This window comes from Neodiprion fabricii, chromosome 6 (assembly GCF_021155785.1).
Source record: "Neodiprion fabricii isolate iyNeoFabr1 chromosome 6, iyNeoFabr1.1, whole genome shotgun sequence".
Classification (NCBI taxonomy): Eukaryota; Metazoa; Arthropoda; class Insecta; order Hymenoptera; family Diprionidae; genus Neodiprion; species Neodiprion fabricii.
The window spans coordinates 10,330,428-10,348,118 of NC_060244.1; the positions used below are offsets into that span (position 1 = coordinate 10,330,428).

Sequence of the window (17,691 nt, forward strand, 5' to 3'; positions counted from 1 at the left end):
ATATTATACTAACCGAACCGTGTCAAATCGTGTAAGAATTGCTCGACCTTGCTATAAATTAAACCTGCGGCTTAAACGAACTGTGTAAGTGATTATTAAGTACTTTTTTTTTTTCAACCTTGCGAAAAGTTTCGGATATCACGTGTCGGTACTACATCAACTACAACGCGCGAATTTTTCGTCGTGTAAACAAGAACTGTATTTTCGCGCCATCAGCAGAAACGAGTGTTTTTTAATTCTACTTACATACAAAAACTCACTCGTTAGGTATCTGTCGATCAATTTTTTCAGCATGATTTTCACCTGATTTCGTTTTATACTTCAGTTGCGGAGAACAAAGGGTCCAAGTTGTATCGACCACAGAAATTGAAGCGCCACCCACGACGAAGATAGGAAAAAATCGAATCACCTTTCTCTGATCATTATGTGAAACGTATTCGAATCGCTACCAAGGCTAGTACAAGCCCGAGTCGATTTCAAATCGATGAAAATGATTTTTCGCCGAGATGGGAGTCGATTACCAAAACGGTTTTATTTAAACAAGAGTACACGATCGAAGAATCCATTAACTGCCGTGTCAATCGTCGCAGTTTTAATTACCGCCACAAACGTCGATGTCCTGCTTTTAATTTCATTTCGCAAATTCATACGGATTTTATACGGAATAATGAGACAAGGCAACAACAACGACGAACGAAGCACTGTGCGCCTAACGGTTTTTCGGCGTCGCACGAGCCGCGGATTTGGAGTGATAGCCGTGAAGTTTTTGCCGGAATCTGGTTCTCTTTCCTCTTCCTATTTATTGCACCATCTCGTTTTCTTTCCATTTCTAAATTTATTTACCCTGCACTTATTTGCTCCCGTTTTTTTCTTACTTTCTAACTCTTTCACGCCGATGGCCCGAGGCCGGGTCAGCCCGCGCCAGAATGTTTCCAATCGCGGTTTCACGCCTTCGCGCGGTCCCAGAAGCTGCGGGGGACCCAGATCAGCCATAGAGAAAAACGGATCCAACCAACCGACGTCGGGTGTGTGTGTCACAGTTTCGAGAACACGTGACGTTGAAATGCTCCGTTGGGTAAAAGTCGTATAACAGCGTGTCAACGGAGTTGGCGAGAAACGGGGAAAGAAAAATATTCCACTAAAAATTAAAGGAAAAATTTAGTCAATTTACACCTTCCATAACAGTGAAATGAGGATACGATATTCACCGTTTTTCTAACGCTAAAAATGATTGTCAATTTACTGCACATTTACCGTACGAAAGAAGTGACGATTCGCGAAATCAATTGCAAATATAAAAATTCAGTACATTGACGTCAATTACTACGTATTTTTCTTAAATTTGTAATAAAAATTTTTGATTTTACTAAAATTTATAGGAAAGCCGCGAAAAAGTAATTTGAATTTACTCAATTGTGTAGTAAATTTATTCTATTTTTAAATTGAATAAACGGTAAATGTACGGTGAATTTGTTGTTTTGTATCCGAATAAAACTTTTAAAATACAGTGTAAGAAGTTCCATAAAGAAATTTTTAATAGCGTACAATTATATACGATTCGTCGACGATCTCCGTCGTTGTCACTGCCCATTTTTACCTTCTTTTCCCCCTCGCTGATATACTAATTTTTTTTTTTAACATTTCTTTCCGTCGAATATTTCGATGCATAGATCGGCGTCACTTTGAACCGTTTAACAATTGTTGACACTGCAGCTTAGTCCGGTTCTTTCGTTATTCGTGGTACAAATGATTCATTCTCAATTATATTTCAGTGCGAAAAAATTTTACTAAAAGGTAGTGGCTGCAAGCAAGGAGCAGAATCATGTTTTCTTCGCTTCTCGGTACACTGATCGAGAAACCAATCTTTGAAAACTCCAGCGGTAAAATTCGAGTCGAGTGTTGATAATATAATTAAATATGTTTCCACGGTTCAAAATAACCTCTTTCTTCAAACTTCCCACTCTTCTCGCTGGTCGTAAAATTTTTGAATTAATCCCGTAAAACTTGCCCGTCTATTAAATTGAAAGAAAAATTGCTTTTACGATCTCGGACACCGAAGTCACGCTTCTTCCCCGGACGTTTTTTCACTTGAAAGTAACCTGGAGTTTAGTTTCTCGTGTTTTTACAGCGTAGCAAAAATATTATACCTATAAAAAAAAAAAAAGAAGAAAAGAAAAAAAAAGCAAGAACCACCTTGCTATGCTGGCTATTTTCCTCCACCCGATGGCCGACGCGACTAGAGCCGTAATTGCATCGCGCTCGCAAAGAGGAGTGAGTATCTTCTTGCGATACGCCTCAAGTATCGAGCAGCACTCGCGACGAGCGTGTTTTACATACTTTCAATTGCGAGTATAAATAGAATTTTCATCGTCGCAAAACTCGCGAGGATTATCACACTTATGCGGAATAATTTTGCATTTCAGCGTCGGTCGGGTTCTAAACTCTTATAACCCAGACTCATGGGTTTACCTGCATGAGCCCCATCGTCTCGTCTCGTTATGCTTTTTCCGAGCAGTCAACGAGTAACCGGCATCACACCCTACCGTTTCATCTTTCGCTAATTACGGAATGAAAATCATACCTGCGGCAAGTCTGCTCGACGCCTCAAGAGGCGGCAGCCTGCAACGGTAGTCGCGCATCACACTGTTGACGTTATGTTCGGTGGTAAATCCAGCGGCTTATTCTTCAGATATAATTATATTGATATGGGAACGGAGCGTGGACACATTGACCCGGCGCGAAAATAGCTTAACTGCAAGACCTCGGTAAAGTCTGAGAGATGTAATATTACCACGATTATTAACTCGTTTCGAAGACACGTCCGCGCGTACAATATAATAAACCGCGGTCGACTACTGTCGTTAAAAACAATTTTCAGCAATTTGTGTCGATCTTGTCGTACCTAATTCAATTTTTTTTTTTCCCTCCCTTTTCCTCCCTCATGCCTTTCACCGTTGTCTCTCTAACGAGACTTCGTGCAGCTTTGCGGAGAAGCTATGGAACGGAGGGAGAAAGAGAGCGGGAGAGAAGAAAAAAACAAAAAAAAAATCAGGTTTAAGAATTGTCGACGGTTGTAATAAGCGGCGAGAAGAATGAAAACAAAGGTCTAAAAAAAACTCATTATTATATCATTAGACATCATGAAATCTCAACTCTTATACCCAAAAATATGACCACGGAATTTCAGCTTCTCCTTTTCCCGCACTGCACGAACGCTTCCCATTCGTTCAGGGCAAGGACTGGATCATATAGGCGGATGGATACACGTTTCTCATCGCTATCCACTCAACCGTGCAAAGGTTCCTCAGGGTTCAATTAAGCACCTCCGGTACCTTCGTCCAGCGCATCCTTTCTTCCGAGAAATTCACCCACTCCGATCGGTTCTCGCTTCGTCTTAAAATTTCTGCTCCGAATTCGAACCAGTTTACGCGAAAGAGGAAGAAGAAAAATGATCTTTTTTTTCCATCAAAGTGTACAACGAGGAAAGTAAGGTGAACAGGTTTGCCCTGCGAAAATTTTAAGGACCGTTTCCTACGAATTTGACAAATCTTTTAAACGCTATTGACACTGGTATTTGCAATTTTTTTCAGCGACTATTGTTAAATTATTTCCGGCTGCAACGGTGACGAACGAATAACTGGAACCCCGTCTATATAGCTTCTCCATGGCTAATCGAATGCCGTGTCGAAGAAGTTAGGAGCTGCGGAACAGTTAGAAGAGGATCCGAGCATCGTTGCTTTTCCTTTGATCCGATGGCGTTGTAACGAATAAATGCGGAATGGATGGATGGAGGGGGAGAAAGAGGTTCGCTGTTTGTTTCGGGGCGTTCGATTGGCACGGGTTGACTTGATCTTGCAATTAGTCACTATCGGGGCAGGAGGCTTTGCTCAATTTCCGTTACAGTTAAACGAGAGACGTGATCGTGACACGGACGGTGTTCTATAGACATTCAAGTTGAAATTCTTTACCTCTTGATATTTCAGGCAAAAAGTACCAGCAACCACACCGAGGTATAAGACAGCCGTTGCACCGGCAACGCCTGTAAGAAATTTTCGAGAAATTATCTCGTCCTTTCGATTCACTCACAATCGACTGATATTTCTAGGTGTTGCAACACGAACGGTATTAAACCTTACTCCATGAAGTTGTATAGAACGTTTTGTTGCTCGACGTAACGAATCGAATAGACTCAGAGCTAATCCTTACCCGCGACACGATAGAAATGAGGAAATTTCAATTAAAACCATCATTCGTAATAACGTATCGAATCCTTTTTGCGGTAGAAAACTTCCTCACCGAGTCACTGACGTTAAGAAGATTTGTTAGATGATTATCGTTCCTAAATTGCACAGAAATTAGATTGTGAAAACTGACAGTACATCAATCTAACCTTGTTTTCTACGCTAAAATTGAAATAAGGAAACACGTATTTCGTAAAATTAAAAAAAAAAAAAAAAATGCTTTGGTATAAAAATGGAAGAGGTCTTGTCTCAGATAAGGAGCAAGGTCGACAATGGAAAAAAAAGTGTAAAAATACACCAAGATGTAATTGTAGCATGTATTCTGAATATTTCAATTTCACACAATACAAATTACACCGCAGTAAAATGTTTTCTTGAATTCGATACTGCGGGGAAGAAATTTCATCACGACTAACGTGCAGCATCGTACGTTACGAGTTGAAGCACAGGGGAGAAATTGAGCAAAGTCATATTTGCAATTAGAACACGAACTAAGTTCAGTCATTTGCGGATTATGCAACGTAATCTTTACTCCGCGACCCCTGCTTTGCACACTGGATAATTGCTTCTGGCATTCGCGTCCCCAAATACGTACCATGCGTCAACGTTCGTCGTCGAAATGAGCGCAAACATCTCTTCCGCCGTAATCACAATTCGCAAAGAATCGAAGCTGCTGAAATTTTTTCCACCTGTAAACGACGGGGGAGAAGCAACATTTCGAACAATTGATTGCGTTAAAAGGTTGTCGAAAAATGCGTTCGTCATTAACGATATGGTTATACGCATGGTGTTACCGGTCTTTGGGCCTTCATTTTTTGTTCTCGTTCAGTCCTCTTTTTTCCGGTAACCGGAGGATTTATAGGCGATAAAAAACCGCGTGAAAATTTGGGTAGGCAGCAGCAGGTGCGAAAGACTTCCTGATTTACGTTTGGCTCTGCTTTGATATTAATCAAGAAATTTTTTGAACGTACACTATAACTTATACATTATACCTACCCACCTACCCGAGTTGTCAGGAAAGAAAAGGTTTCAAATAGAATTCAACACGGACAGCTGTACAACGTTACAAACTTCTTTTTTGCAGTCATGAGCATATTGAAAATACACGTAACAAGTGAAACGTGATCCATGCGACGATTTCTTCACGACAAAAACAAAAAAGGGAACATCGGGGTATAAAATATTCACAAAAAATATAAGAAAATCTTACAGCATGTGCATGACATGATAATAATAACAGCAACAACAACGACGACGAAAGCCGAATCATTTTTTCTTAAGGAAGTAAACTTTGATTGGGTGCCGAGGGATTAGTTTCGTTTGATATGCATCGGGTTCGTGAACCCGGATGAAAAAAGGGGAATTCTTAAGGCCGGGTCACGGTTCCGGATCAACGGGGATAACCGATTCGCGTCGATTCTTTACTCACAACGGTGTACGCAGAGTGCACGGATGGTTGTGCTCGTGTTGGGAAACGTCGCATCGACGAGGCCTTTGTCGATGGAATCTGAGCTGCTACCGTGATATCAGGCCGCATCGACGGCATGGGAATTATGAATGGAGAAATAATAAAGGAATCGTTAGTTTTCTCGGGGGTTCGATGGGGCCAAGGTAGGGAGGAGGGTACGGCGGGGGGCGGTGGTAAAACAAATGAATATTTTAACCAACCCAATTAGACGTATGTATAATGCTGCCAGGTAATTATCCCATTTAAATTAAGCCGTATAATTGGACGGCGTCTATTCACACTCGTAAAACTCTCTTTTACAACCGTCGAAATGGATGTAAAAAATAAATAAGAAAAAAAGAAAACGGCAAACGAAAATAAACAAGGTAAACATATGCGTATGTATATATATGTATACGTATGTACGTATATTTGAAAATAATAAAGTAGAAAGAAATCCCGCATAATGCAGCAGCGGTATGCTGCTACCGTTTTCATTCCGTACAACCCGTTGTTGTATCTTATATAACATCCTCGTATTCGTGCCGTGCGTGGGAATTATTTAACAAGTTTTGTATAACTTCGGGGGAAATTATCCGGAAGCGGTGCCGCCGTGCAAAGTTGATAACCGAGTTGGTCGGATTTTCATTTTCCGTATTCGCTAAGCCGTGGATTAAGAAAGGGGTCCGAGTTGAGCAAGTAGGAGCGCGACTCACGGCCGTGGTATTATCCATTCCCTTTTTACCTTCCGAATCCCACTTATTAACAATTCCCAATTAAGAACGTGTGTGAGTTTAATATTCCTGTATAACGTGTAATGAGTTTTCAAAGAACACGCCACAGCCTGCCTTACACTTTATACCTTATACCTTATACCTTGTACCCTGTGCCTGTAATACCTCCATCCCTTTGGTGAAAAACTAGGAGTATACTCGTATATTATCAATTATAACCCGCTACCGCGTAAACTCGTTACACGTACGACTCTTGACGATCTACCAAGTTCCGCCGCAATTGAATTCCTGTGCCTGTTGTTAAATTGGAATTAAGTACCGTTCCGTTCACGTATTCTTGAAAGATAATATAAAAGAATCTCTGGAAGGGAGGACTCGGTCTTTTTCTACCATATGTTCGCGAACGCGGTCCGTCAGCGATGTAAAGAAAAGCGTTAATAAGAATCTCACTTCTCAAAGTTGACGGTCAGAACTCACGGGACGGCACGGCGGGAGGAACGTTCAGCCCGAGGATTTGGGGCGCAAGGATCGGGGAAGCTGTAGGAGCTGGTGCTTTAATTCCAGATAGAAAAATTAGAAATGCTAATATCGCGGAGATTAGTTTTTGCGAGCACGCGCGCTGCTGCTGCAACGCCGCATGGCGGACTCGCGCTCGTTTCTAAATTAGTTCCTCGCTGCTCTTGCTGGAAGTTTGAAAATAAAAGGACGCACGGAACCTGCCTAAAACAAAAGCGCAGGACTAAAGCAAAAACCAAAGCGCATCGGCGCGAGGCAGCTACCGTTTGCGGCGGTCCTCCCGCTGACTCACAAAGCCCTTTTACTCCTTCGCTCGATCTCCGATCCCTCCGGCGTAGGTATTTGTTTTGTTCCACCTCCCACCCTCCTATATTCTACATTCTCCTCGATCCCGCTGTCAAACGACTCAGCTACCGAAAATCGACTCGAGGAGAGACGACGATTTCGTCTTTCCAGCCGCTGTGCGCAATTGCTCCCATTTTTCTGTTTCTTCTCTAACGATCATTTCGGATCCTCGATCGTAGGTAAGTGATTCCCGCAGAAAATTGAGGACCGCGAATCGGCGCGGCTTCGCGACGCTCGGAAGGTACGAAGGTGATTCGTTTAAAGGACGTTTTGGATTCGAGAGCGGCTTCGGACGGTCAAAGGCTTTCCAGGAATACCGCATTGTGCCTCGGAATAGTGTGTTGGGATACCTTTACTGGACGGAGACTGTATGCCTGAACGGTTTGTAGACGCAGCTCTGGGAGTGATGTTATAAAAAATGAGAAAAAGGCATAAACACAGGGGGGGGATAAAAGGTCGTCCAAATTCTCGGCGTCATCGAACCGATATCGTACTTTCGTCGAGCCCTTTCGTACCGCTCCGACGCGGATGATGACCGGGTTCAATTACGCAACCGGTATAATATAGCAGGCTGCAATTATCAATTATACCGACGATTAATCTAATTAGCCGAGCATCAATTTTCCACATCTATTTTTCCCACATTGTTTCAACGTTGTACGTAAGACAAGTTTCAAGTTCGAGTTAACGCGATAATTACAGTTTACGATTAATTGGTGAATTTATTGCCCCGCGCGAGCCGTCGTTCGGTCGTGTCGCCTGCGCTTGCGGGCGTCTAAAATAATTGTCCTGGGAGAATCGGTCGGATGACGATGAATTAATTGCTATTAGATTACAATAGATTATTTCCGACGACGTATTCGTAGGTCGAATCCGTCTGGTCGCGTCTTAAAATTTTACAAATCCTAGTAACGCGCCTGGCGACTGGGATTGTCACCGTTAAAACAGAACGCGACCCTTGGTCGTCGGTGCTTTTTGAACACCGTGTACTTGCGCGGGAAGGAGCCGTAATGTCATTATAATTGACCACCGACCCAAACCGTCTGTCATTTGTACCAAGATTACCGAAAAGGAAGGGCTCGGTCCCCGAAGGAGCGGAGAGCATTTGGGCCCGGTTCCCGGTTCCGTATAAACGCGTTATCGCTCCGCAGGAATAGGAGAGATTTTTACCTCGCGCACGGCGCAAGAACTTAAGAACACGCGTTATGACGTCCTGAGCATCGACCCGCGGCAGGATGTGACTCGTGACGTGAGGATATGTGCGCGAGTAGTAGGTATCACGGATTGCCGATCTTCATGAATAATTGATAAATATTTGTTTCAACTCATATCAGCGGATATATATATATGTAATAGCTGGTCATAAGGGTGCAGATTGTGTTTATTTATTTGTTTCTCCATTTTATTTTCTTCTATTTTCACATGCAACTTCACGTCTACACATATATATATATATATGTATATAAATGTGTGTGTATATATATATATATATGTATATATATGTATATACACACATATAATATATATATATTCAACTTCTCGACTCGTTGCAAGATGGCCGCGCCCTGTAAATAAGCGACTGTCATCTGACGGTCGGGCAAAAAGTAGATACGCTCCAGCAGCAGCAGCAGCAGCAGCAGCAGAAGCAGAAGCAGACTGGTCTCGTGTGCAGTCTAAAGATTAATTACAAAAAATTTTGATGCGAATTGGAAACGTCATTCTGGGAATGAATTTTTTAATTATTTTATACCTGCAATCCGATCATCGCCCGGGTCTCTTTCTAAGCTTATTGATGGTCGGAGAGACAGGATCGTTTGTCGATAAAACTCGGTTTTACGTGTAACATAGGGCTTGTACCGATTTAGGATTATCAAATTCTGGGAGAAAGCGGGTGGAATTGTTTATTACAGGAAAATAAAATCGCGGGCGGGTATCGGATGCACGAAAGTATGAACAAGAGACGTAGATGAGAATTTTGCGAATGGACCGATACGCGTTGGAGATATAAAGCGAGACTTGGGAGAGAAGTTGAGTCAAGTTAGGGCAGTCTTAGGCCGGATTTAAGCTTCGATCGTGAGAGGGAGTTGCGGCCGAGCAAAAACCGTCACAAGTTTTGCCCGTGAAGAAAACAGAAACTGGAAGGCAAAAAAACCGGAACACGAGGGAGGCGTCGTAGAAGCGGGAAAAGCGGCGCAGCCGTCGACCCTTGCGGAGTTTCGGAAGACGCTCGGCGTCGTGAAACCCGGTCACTTATCGATTTCAAATTTTTCCTACATCGTCACGCGCGCCGGCCGCCCGACGTCGCCAATTTTCGGGCCCATCGGGGCCCGACGATGCCCGGAATTAGCCACCGAATCCGCGGCGACGCGACAATACTTTCGACGCCGGCAAGACAATAGGGGAAACTGGCAAGTCAAACGCAAAACGGAGATGACAAATGAAAGGAGTCGCAAGCGGTCTGCGTAGGTAGGTATACTGTTTCATTTGTATCCTAGATGTTATATTATACGTGCCGGAGAGTGGCTCGTGTACACGGACGCCATATTGTTATTCCGGGCGAAATGTTGCGGATGGCACGATTTCTTCAGCGTCGTCGATCCTCGCGGTTGAATTTATCGCGGGCGCAAAACAGACTTCTGCATATGGACATGGCATTCGGATCGAAGTGTCGAGAGCAAGTGAATCCCGTGGGTGACGAGGAGGTGTTAGGAAGAGAAGAAAAGACTTCTCTCTTCCTTTCGGCGTCTGGAATTTCTGGAAGGTTTAAGCGTGAGACGGGGTCTGGGGGCGTGGGTTTTAACAAATTTTCAAATTATATAAACTAATTGTGTTTACTCAGGGAGTCGTATAACGCGGATTGGCGGCTTGCGGAGCGACGCGACGTTCAGTCAAAGCTAAGCTTCGCCGCATGCGGGCCTCGCTCGGGCGGACAAATTAGGGAAAAACTAAACTGGTGTCACATTTGTAAGGATTAGGTTAAGGTGAAACAAGTAAAAAGAGACCGACGAGGAGGAAAATCTAGCGCCAAAGCCTTCCACCTAATTCTTCTCGTCCCCCTCCCCTCCCTCGCGACATAAATATCCCTCCAGCTATTTTCGTTCTCATTTTTCACCTTTGGATATTCATTCCTTTTCATGCAACCTCGGGCGATGATGCGTGAGCCTGCTGCGTAACGAGGCGACGTTTTACACCGACCATTCATCCCTTGCGAGTGTGCAGCGTGTAGCCAAGCCGCTGCGTAGGTCCACGTGGCCTGTGCACGTATTAATTAGTTTCAGGACTCTGGATGCTGCAAGGTGGTCCAGAAGGCTCGAGTCATCATTGCCTCATTTACCGCTAAAACAATCTTCGAGCAGTTCAATGCGCCTAACCATATTAAACTTGGCATCGTGTAATTAAACTTTGTTGGGGGTTTCTATTATGTAGGTAGGTACATACGTCACGCGCCAGCACTGCCACCTCGGCAAAAATCATCGCTGTCCGGATCGGATGCACAAGCTTTGACCCGGGCATCGATTCGCGTGTAATTCACCTTGCCGATTTTTATAGATAGCAAAATTACCGCGGATAACGATAATGCGAAATAACGATTTTAATCAGGTTTCCAACCGACTGGCGAGAATAATCGTTTCGATTGACAAAAGTTTGCGGTATCGTGTCTTTGAATGTCGTCGACGGTTTTTGAAACACGACAAATCATCTAAACGAGCTTTGTCGGAATAGTTTGTCTTCCGAAGCCGAAAAAAAGTCGAGCTGAAGCTTTACGACACACGAGTATAACGTTTAGTCAATCTATTCTAACGTTGCCAAGAAATTTGACAATATCGTAATACATTGTTACGTTATTTATAATTGCGGTGAGAATTGTTTCTGTTTCCATCGAATTGCAGCCCATTTCGCGTCCGTCCAAACTTATGACGTCGCCACATTCCGTATTTTAAAACTCACGTATAACTGTTTTCATTGTAAATCGTTAGAAAATGGTAAAGCATAGAGAGATTCTACCGCGTTTAATTATTGCCGAACTAATCGACGTTGGATCGGATATGAAGAGAGCTGGAAGAGGAACCGGAGGCTGGGACGGTAAAGAGGCACGTATAGCACGACTGTAATAATTGAATCAGGCCATGTGGTTGACGAGAGAAATGAAAAGAAACCGAAATACATCATACCAAATTTCAATTCATTGTTACAACGTTCGTGTATTACAAACTTAGCGCAATAGTCGTTTCGTACTTTAGATATAAACGTATATACATAAATATATGGATAATACACACGTACACAGAATTTTATACATAATATATATTATATACAGGGCGTTCCACGTCAAACCAATACGTCGTTAACCTGACCCCCTGGGATTGTAATGTCCAATGGATTTTTTGGCTTGTTTCGGTCAAAAATGATACCTCCAAGTTTTCAAAATTTTTCCGCCATTTTGTAAAAGTGTGGCGACCCGAAATATCCTTCACACGAAGACGAACATTTTTAAAACGGATGAAACTGTTTTGCAAAATCAGAGACTGGAAAGCACATGTTTTCGTCATGATTCGAAAATGGGACGAAAATGCTGAATATTTTTGTTTCTTTGTTTTTCAAAAATAAGAAAAAAATAAATAGAAACTCTGTTCTGGTAAAATTTGACTTTTCTTTTTTCTCAAAGTAATCCGAAGGAAACAATGCCTAATGCGAGAGAAAAAAATTCGTTTTCGTCGTTTTTCTTTTGAATTAAAAGAAAAATCGAATTTTACTAAGGCAAAGTTTCTTTTTATTTGATTTCTTACTACAAGAACTTTATGTTTTTTCTTAAAAACGATAATCCAAAAAAAAAAAAATATTGAGCATTTTCGAATCATAACGAAAAGATATGCTTTCGATTGCCTGACTTTATAAAAACGTTTTATCGATTCTAAGATGTCCAACTTCATGACAAGGATATTTCAGGTCGTCACACTTTTACAAATTTGCGAGAAAATTTTGAAAAATGAGAGATGTCATTTTTGACCGAAACAAACCAAGAAATCCATTGGACATCAGAATCCTAGGGGGTCAGGTCGTTGACCCGTTGGTTTTACGAAGAATGCCCCATACACGCATACATGGTTCTAAATTTATTAATCTGTGAACAACTCTATAGTTACAAATGTATGTATGTACGTATATATATATATATATATATATATATATATTTCCGAAGTAATTTATACCACGAACAATTCGTTTATTGAATTTCCGAGGTTTTGTTCAATCTAAAAACTGTGATGTTTCAGTGAAATGATTTGTCGAAGTTCCAGTATATATATGTAGTTGCGTTTTCACCCTGCATTCTACTCTATAACTATTTATATATGCGTACGTTACATATATATATATATACACATATATTAGGGTGTAAAAAAAAAAAAAATTTCTTTGGAAACAGGTTCACGAGTTTTATTTAGGAATAAAAATTTACTTGGTAAAATTTGAACTCTTAATATTAATATCAAGACGTTGCGCATTGCAAATTTCCTATTTTCCATAATAATAATGCAGGAAAAATGGTTTTTTGCTCATTCTGATTTTTATAACTATAAGCTAACGATGCGTCCTACAGAAAATTCGCAGACATGTTTTCGTAGAGGATTGAACGCTTTACAAAAACGATCACAAATCATTTTATGATAAATCTACTCTTTCAAAGGTTACTTAACGTCTAATCTTATCCAACGTCTAAGAATAATTTTTGATCTCAAATGAGTTTTCAAAGAGCGTTCAATTCCCTACACAAATATGTCTGTGAATTTCTTGTAAGACGCATCGTTAGCTAGTTATAAAAATCAGAAGGAGGAAAAACCATTTTTCCCGTGTATATCTTATAGAAAATAGAAAAGTGCGATGCGCAACCTCCCGATGGTAATATCAAGAGCTCAAATTTTAACAAGCGTATTTTTATACTTAAACGAAACTTTGGAACCCGTTGCAAAAAAAAAAAAAAAAAAAAACAAAAAAAAATGTTGGAAACACCCTGACATATACACATGTAATATATATATATTTAATTTACCTTATTTATTTACAAATTTCGACTATCTGTAATCGATGTAAAACGGAAAAACGAGAGCGAGAGAGACAGGGATGAAAAAAAAAGAGAAAAACATAGCGTATAAATGTAGTGTGTTGCACATCTGAAGGAGGTGCAAAAAATCGATCCATTCATGATAAGAAAAATAAAAAAGTTCGAGGTGCGACGTAACAAGAAAAAAATATACAGGGATAAGATAAGATAAGATAATCTTGCGACTATGTGTGCATGTATACGTATATGTATAGTGTTGATCTGTACGTATATACATATATACATATGTAAATGTATATTACATATATTGAGTAGTAATGCAGGTTGTATAAATAACGAGAAAGGGGGTAAAGAGTAGAAAAACGGAAGAGAAAAGAAAGCTGAAAGATTGAGTCGATTTTTACAGTACGACATTACTTACTATAGTAATAGATAAATTCTAGATCGTGTATAAAAATATATAATGTGGATTGACAATAGTGAATGTTATCATTATTATTAATATTAAAATTCTATTTAAGTCCGTCCATCCAGATCAGCTCGGAATCAACTCGGTTCCTGAAAAAAGAAATTACACACACTTGCCATTTTGCGTAAACCAATCATATTATTATAATAACAGCTAAACAACTACATACTGCAACCGCGTTATCGTTAACTTGGAAACACGATAAACGTAAATTTATCAATATGTAGCATCTGCGTGACCGTTAAAGAAGTTGATTAGCCAAAAAATTGATGTTAGTCGAATCGAATTATCGATATCCGTAAGATTGCGTTTATTATTCCAGTAATTTATATTTTTGTACATTCGAAGAGGTATTCTTAGCTTAAGAATATAATATTTTTTAATAACTCGGTATATAAGTGTCTCTCAATACAATTATTAAAAAGTATAGATTTTGGTTCGTGACCAATCCGTCTTAATTATAAAATTGCGTCTCTATATTTCTGCGGCTTATCGCGTCTACAACGAGAATGAGTTTTCCTCGGGTAAACATTGGGCCAGATTATAGGATGGAGTCAGGCTTTTACAAGGAGGAAAACTTCCCTACGAGCTTTTGTATTTAGGAGCGGCGAGTGGCGTCGGCCAGCTTCTCCGCCGAAGAAAACGAAAGTTTGAGATAGTTTTGGGGTGTCTATAGACGCGTGCACGTATCGATATAAAAGAGCCATCGGTCTGTCAGTTCATTAGGTTGCTTCGTCGGAGGTTTCTGCTCGAATAACTCTTTCACCGAATATGTTTTCCAGGCAAAAAGTGGATAGAACGATTCAGCCGGCCTTTCTAATCGCCAAAAGCCGAAGTATAACAGCTCCGACACACAACAATGCAGCGTGTATAGGTCTATAACATAACACGTACCGCGTATAAGTGAAAAGTTTTCTCTCGCGACAAGCGACGCTGTATATGCACGTCGGGCGTAAAAGGTGGATAATCGAGCGTATTGATGATGAAGTAAAAATAAAAGGATATCGAACAAGCAAAACTTGACACTTTCACGCGACCCGATGCATGAACGAAAAATTACCGATATTTACAGATCGCAAAAAATGTAAGTCACAGATTGCAGCCGAGAGATCGGCGAAACGGGTTCTGGGACGAAAATGAATGAAAGTATAAAAAGGATTCAAGTTCAACCCTCTAAGAAAGTCAGACCCGAGACAGGTTATCCTTGGCTGAAATTGTAGAGCGGGTGTGTTTCCACGCCGGTTAAAAATACATCAGCCGAGGAAAAAGGACTCGTGAAAATGACAGTGGCGTTCTAAACTAGGTGAGAAAATGTTTAGCAGCGTTTCGTGACGGTGAAAGGTAATTTCGAAAGAAGCTACCCGGCGGAAATCAAGGGTATGCCTGGTAATTTTTAACTCGTTTGTCCGCGACGACTTCCGTTTTCAATTAGGGATAGTTTGACGCTTCAAAAGTCAAAACCCTAACCCAACTTCAACCTTCACGCTGCAGGCGGCGATGCCTACTCGATTAAATTTCATTACGCGGGAATTATAGAAAAGATGGTTTTGTTTTTTTTTTTTTTTTTTGGTTTTTTTCTATTTTATCCGAGGATATTTTGTTCGAGTAGAAAGGTATAAGGATATAATTAACGATGTCGCGTTGAATAAGGGTAGGGTATATATGCCGGGAATCTTGTTCATTGCTTCATTATTCTTTTGTTTCGCTTTGTGTTAGTTGACTATGATAAATAATTGCTAAAGCTTAACATAAGCCAGAGCCGTATACTTAGCTAATAGCAAAAAATTTCTTTCTTCCTCCCTTCCCTTTCCTTCCCTTCTCTTTCCTTAGCTTCTCACTCTTCTCTGCCGCCCCTCCATCCCCCCTGCGGGACGTTATACAGATAGGAGCATCCCTAGTCTGGCCGCGATCCAACGGAGACCTTAAGGTTTGAGGTGCCTTATTTTCGACACATTTGCATCAGAGCTTGCAATGGAATAAAAAAAGCGCCCTCACAGGCGAACGGGAAAATTATAACGTATCGGCATATGGTTTATTAGAATTGATTATTTGACCGCTAAGATGTGGAATTTTTTTTTTTTTTTTTATATACCGTACTACCAATTTCTGATCTCTGAATTTCTGGTAATTTGATTAAAATAACAAGCATGTGTTTTCTCTCTTTCACGTAAACACGGTATATTTTAAGTATCGAGAATTTCGGTCTTTTTACAAGACGACGAACACCTGATGGAAATTTCAGTGCCTTATGCAACTTGTTGGGAATTTGAAAGAACACGTCGACGATCGTACAGTTAAAAAATTAAACTCGTTCCTGCAGGATCGGCTTGAATTTCAGTTGCGGAAAGATGGGTTCGAAAATAATGAAACCGTCAAGCTCGTCACGGATGGGGCGGCGTGGAGAAGGCTAATGCGTGGATAACCTGTCCGAAAGAGTAGATTTGCGGGGTTATGAGCGGAAGGTGGTTTCCTGTCCCCGGATCGGGGCATCAACGTCTTAAGCTACCCCGATTCTCAGCTCGCGTAATTTCGCCAAGATCGGACCGTCTGTATACGTAGAAAATGTGAGAACACGGGGTTTTGATTTTCTTCTTCGTTTTACCTGTACGATATTCCGCTCTTGTTTGTTTCGCTTAATTTTTTACCGCGCAAGAAAATTTCGTAATTTAGCCGGTGCGCTACCTTGACGCAAAAAACCGACCGAGCGGCCCGCCGCCTCAGCGACTGTACAATGAACCATGAATGTAACACCACCGTAGCAAAGTTTCCAAGTGCTGCGTAGACCTGATTAAATGCACGCGTGCACACTGCACTCGAGACCGAACTCTAATACCTGCACACAAGTTTAACATCGTTTGCGTACGTCTGTCTGTGCGTCTCTGCGTGTTTGCGCGAGCGTAAAATCCGAGTAGAAGACACGCGTGTTCGTAAGTCCATGGGTATTCCCGACGCCGTATAACCTCCCCGTGAATTATATTACACACTATACAGCTCTGCCGGTCTGGTAATGTAATAATAAATATAAGTTAGGTGAACCCGTGCAGCAATCTCAACGTTGGCCAACTATTATGTCGTTTTGAGGCCTTCGAGCCTTATTTTCGTATACGTATACGTACGGCGCAACGATTTCACCGAAACCCGTCTTCCTCCCTGCCCGAAAATCAAATCGCTAGAGTTTTGCGAATAGCCGGTATTTCGTTGTTTTTTTTTTCAACTGTATTATTACAGTCATTACTCAGATAATGCCCCGTGTCCAAGGATTTTAAAAAGCTTGATCCGTGTATTCGACGCTCGAGGTGCGGGTGAAATAGAAAAAAAAATTAAAATATTTGTCCGTTGAGAGATCTAATCGATTTGTCCTTTAACAAGAGCTCGAGATTTTTGTTGGTGTTTCGATCGAGTTGAGGGCTGATTTTCAGGTTACTGAGAGTATCTATTTCTCTTGTTTTAGTTTTTGACCCAGTTTACACTCGTCAGCCATAAACCGGAACGCGACTTGTATACCAAGGCCAAGTTAAAAAGAAGAAACATGCGGTACATGCGGACGGCTGTTCTAAAATTGAGCACGAGACGTACTGTGAGGGAAACGAATTTTGGCCAAAAACACCTGGGCATTCTGCCCGAATCTTATACGTACACAGAGGAAAAGCGCGGAATGTTTTTCGACACGGGTTTTTGTGCCAAAGTTAAGTAATTACAAAATCCTATATGGTTTAATGAGAATTCGCGGTACAAGGGTTTATTCTCATTTGGCAATAGATAAAAAACAAAAAAAAAAAAGGATAAAAGTAATTAAGCAAAAATATCTGGTAGAAGACGATTTTTCGGAAGCTAATTACAACCGAGCACAACTGCCTACTTTGAAAGAGTTATAGAGC

The 17,691-nt window shown here is 41.1% G+C and overlaps 1 protein-coding gene across 2 annotated transcripts in view; it reads right to left on the bottom strand.

Moving 5' to 3' along the window:
• Window positions 1-13,274: 13,274 nt before the first annotated feature.
• LOC124185412 (ubiquitin carboxyl-terminal hydrolase 48-like) overlaps window positions 13,275-17,691 on the bottom strand; it is a 58,532-nt gene continuing 54,115 nt past the window's right edge. Inside the window, exon 18 of one of the 2 annotated variants that reach the window (XM_046576169.1) lies at window positions 13,275-13,902. In XM_046576169.1, the coding sequence (XP_046432125.1) occupies window positions 13,880-13,902 (23 nt within the window). In that variant the 3' untranslated portion in view covers window positions 13,275-13,879. Of the gene's footprint in view, window positions 13,903-15,438; window positions 15,735-17,691 lie in introns of those variants that run through there. The other variant, XM_046576168.1, reaches the window with a different exon arrangement.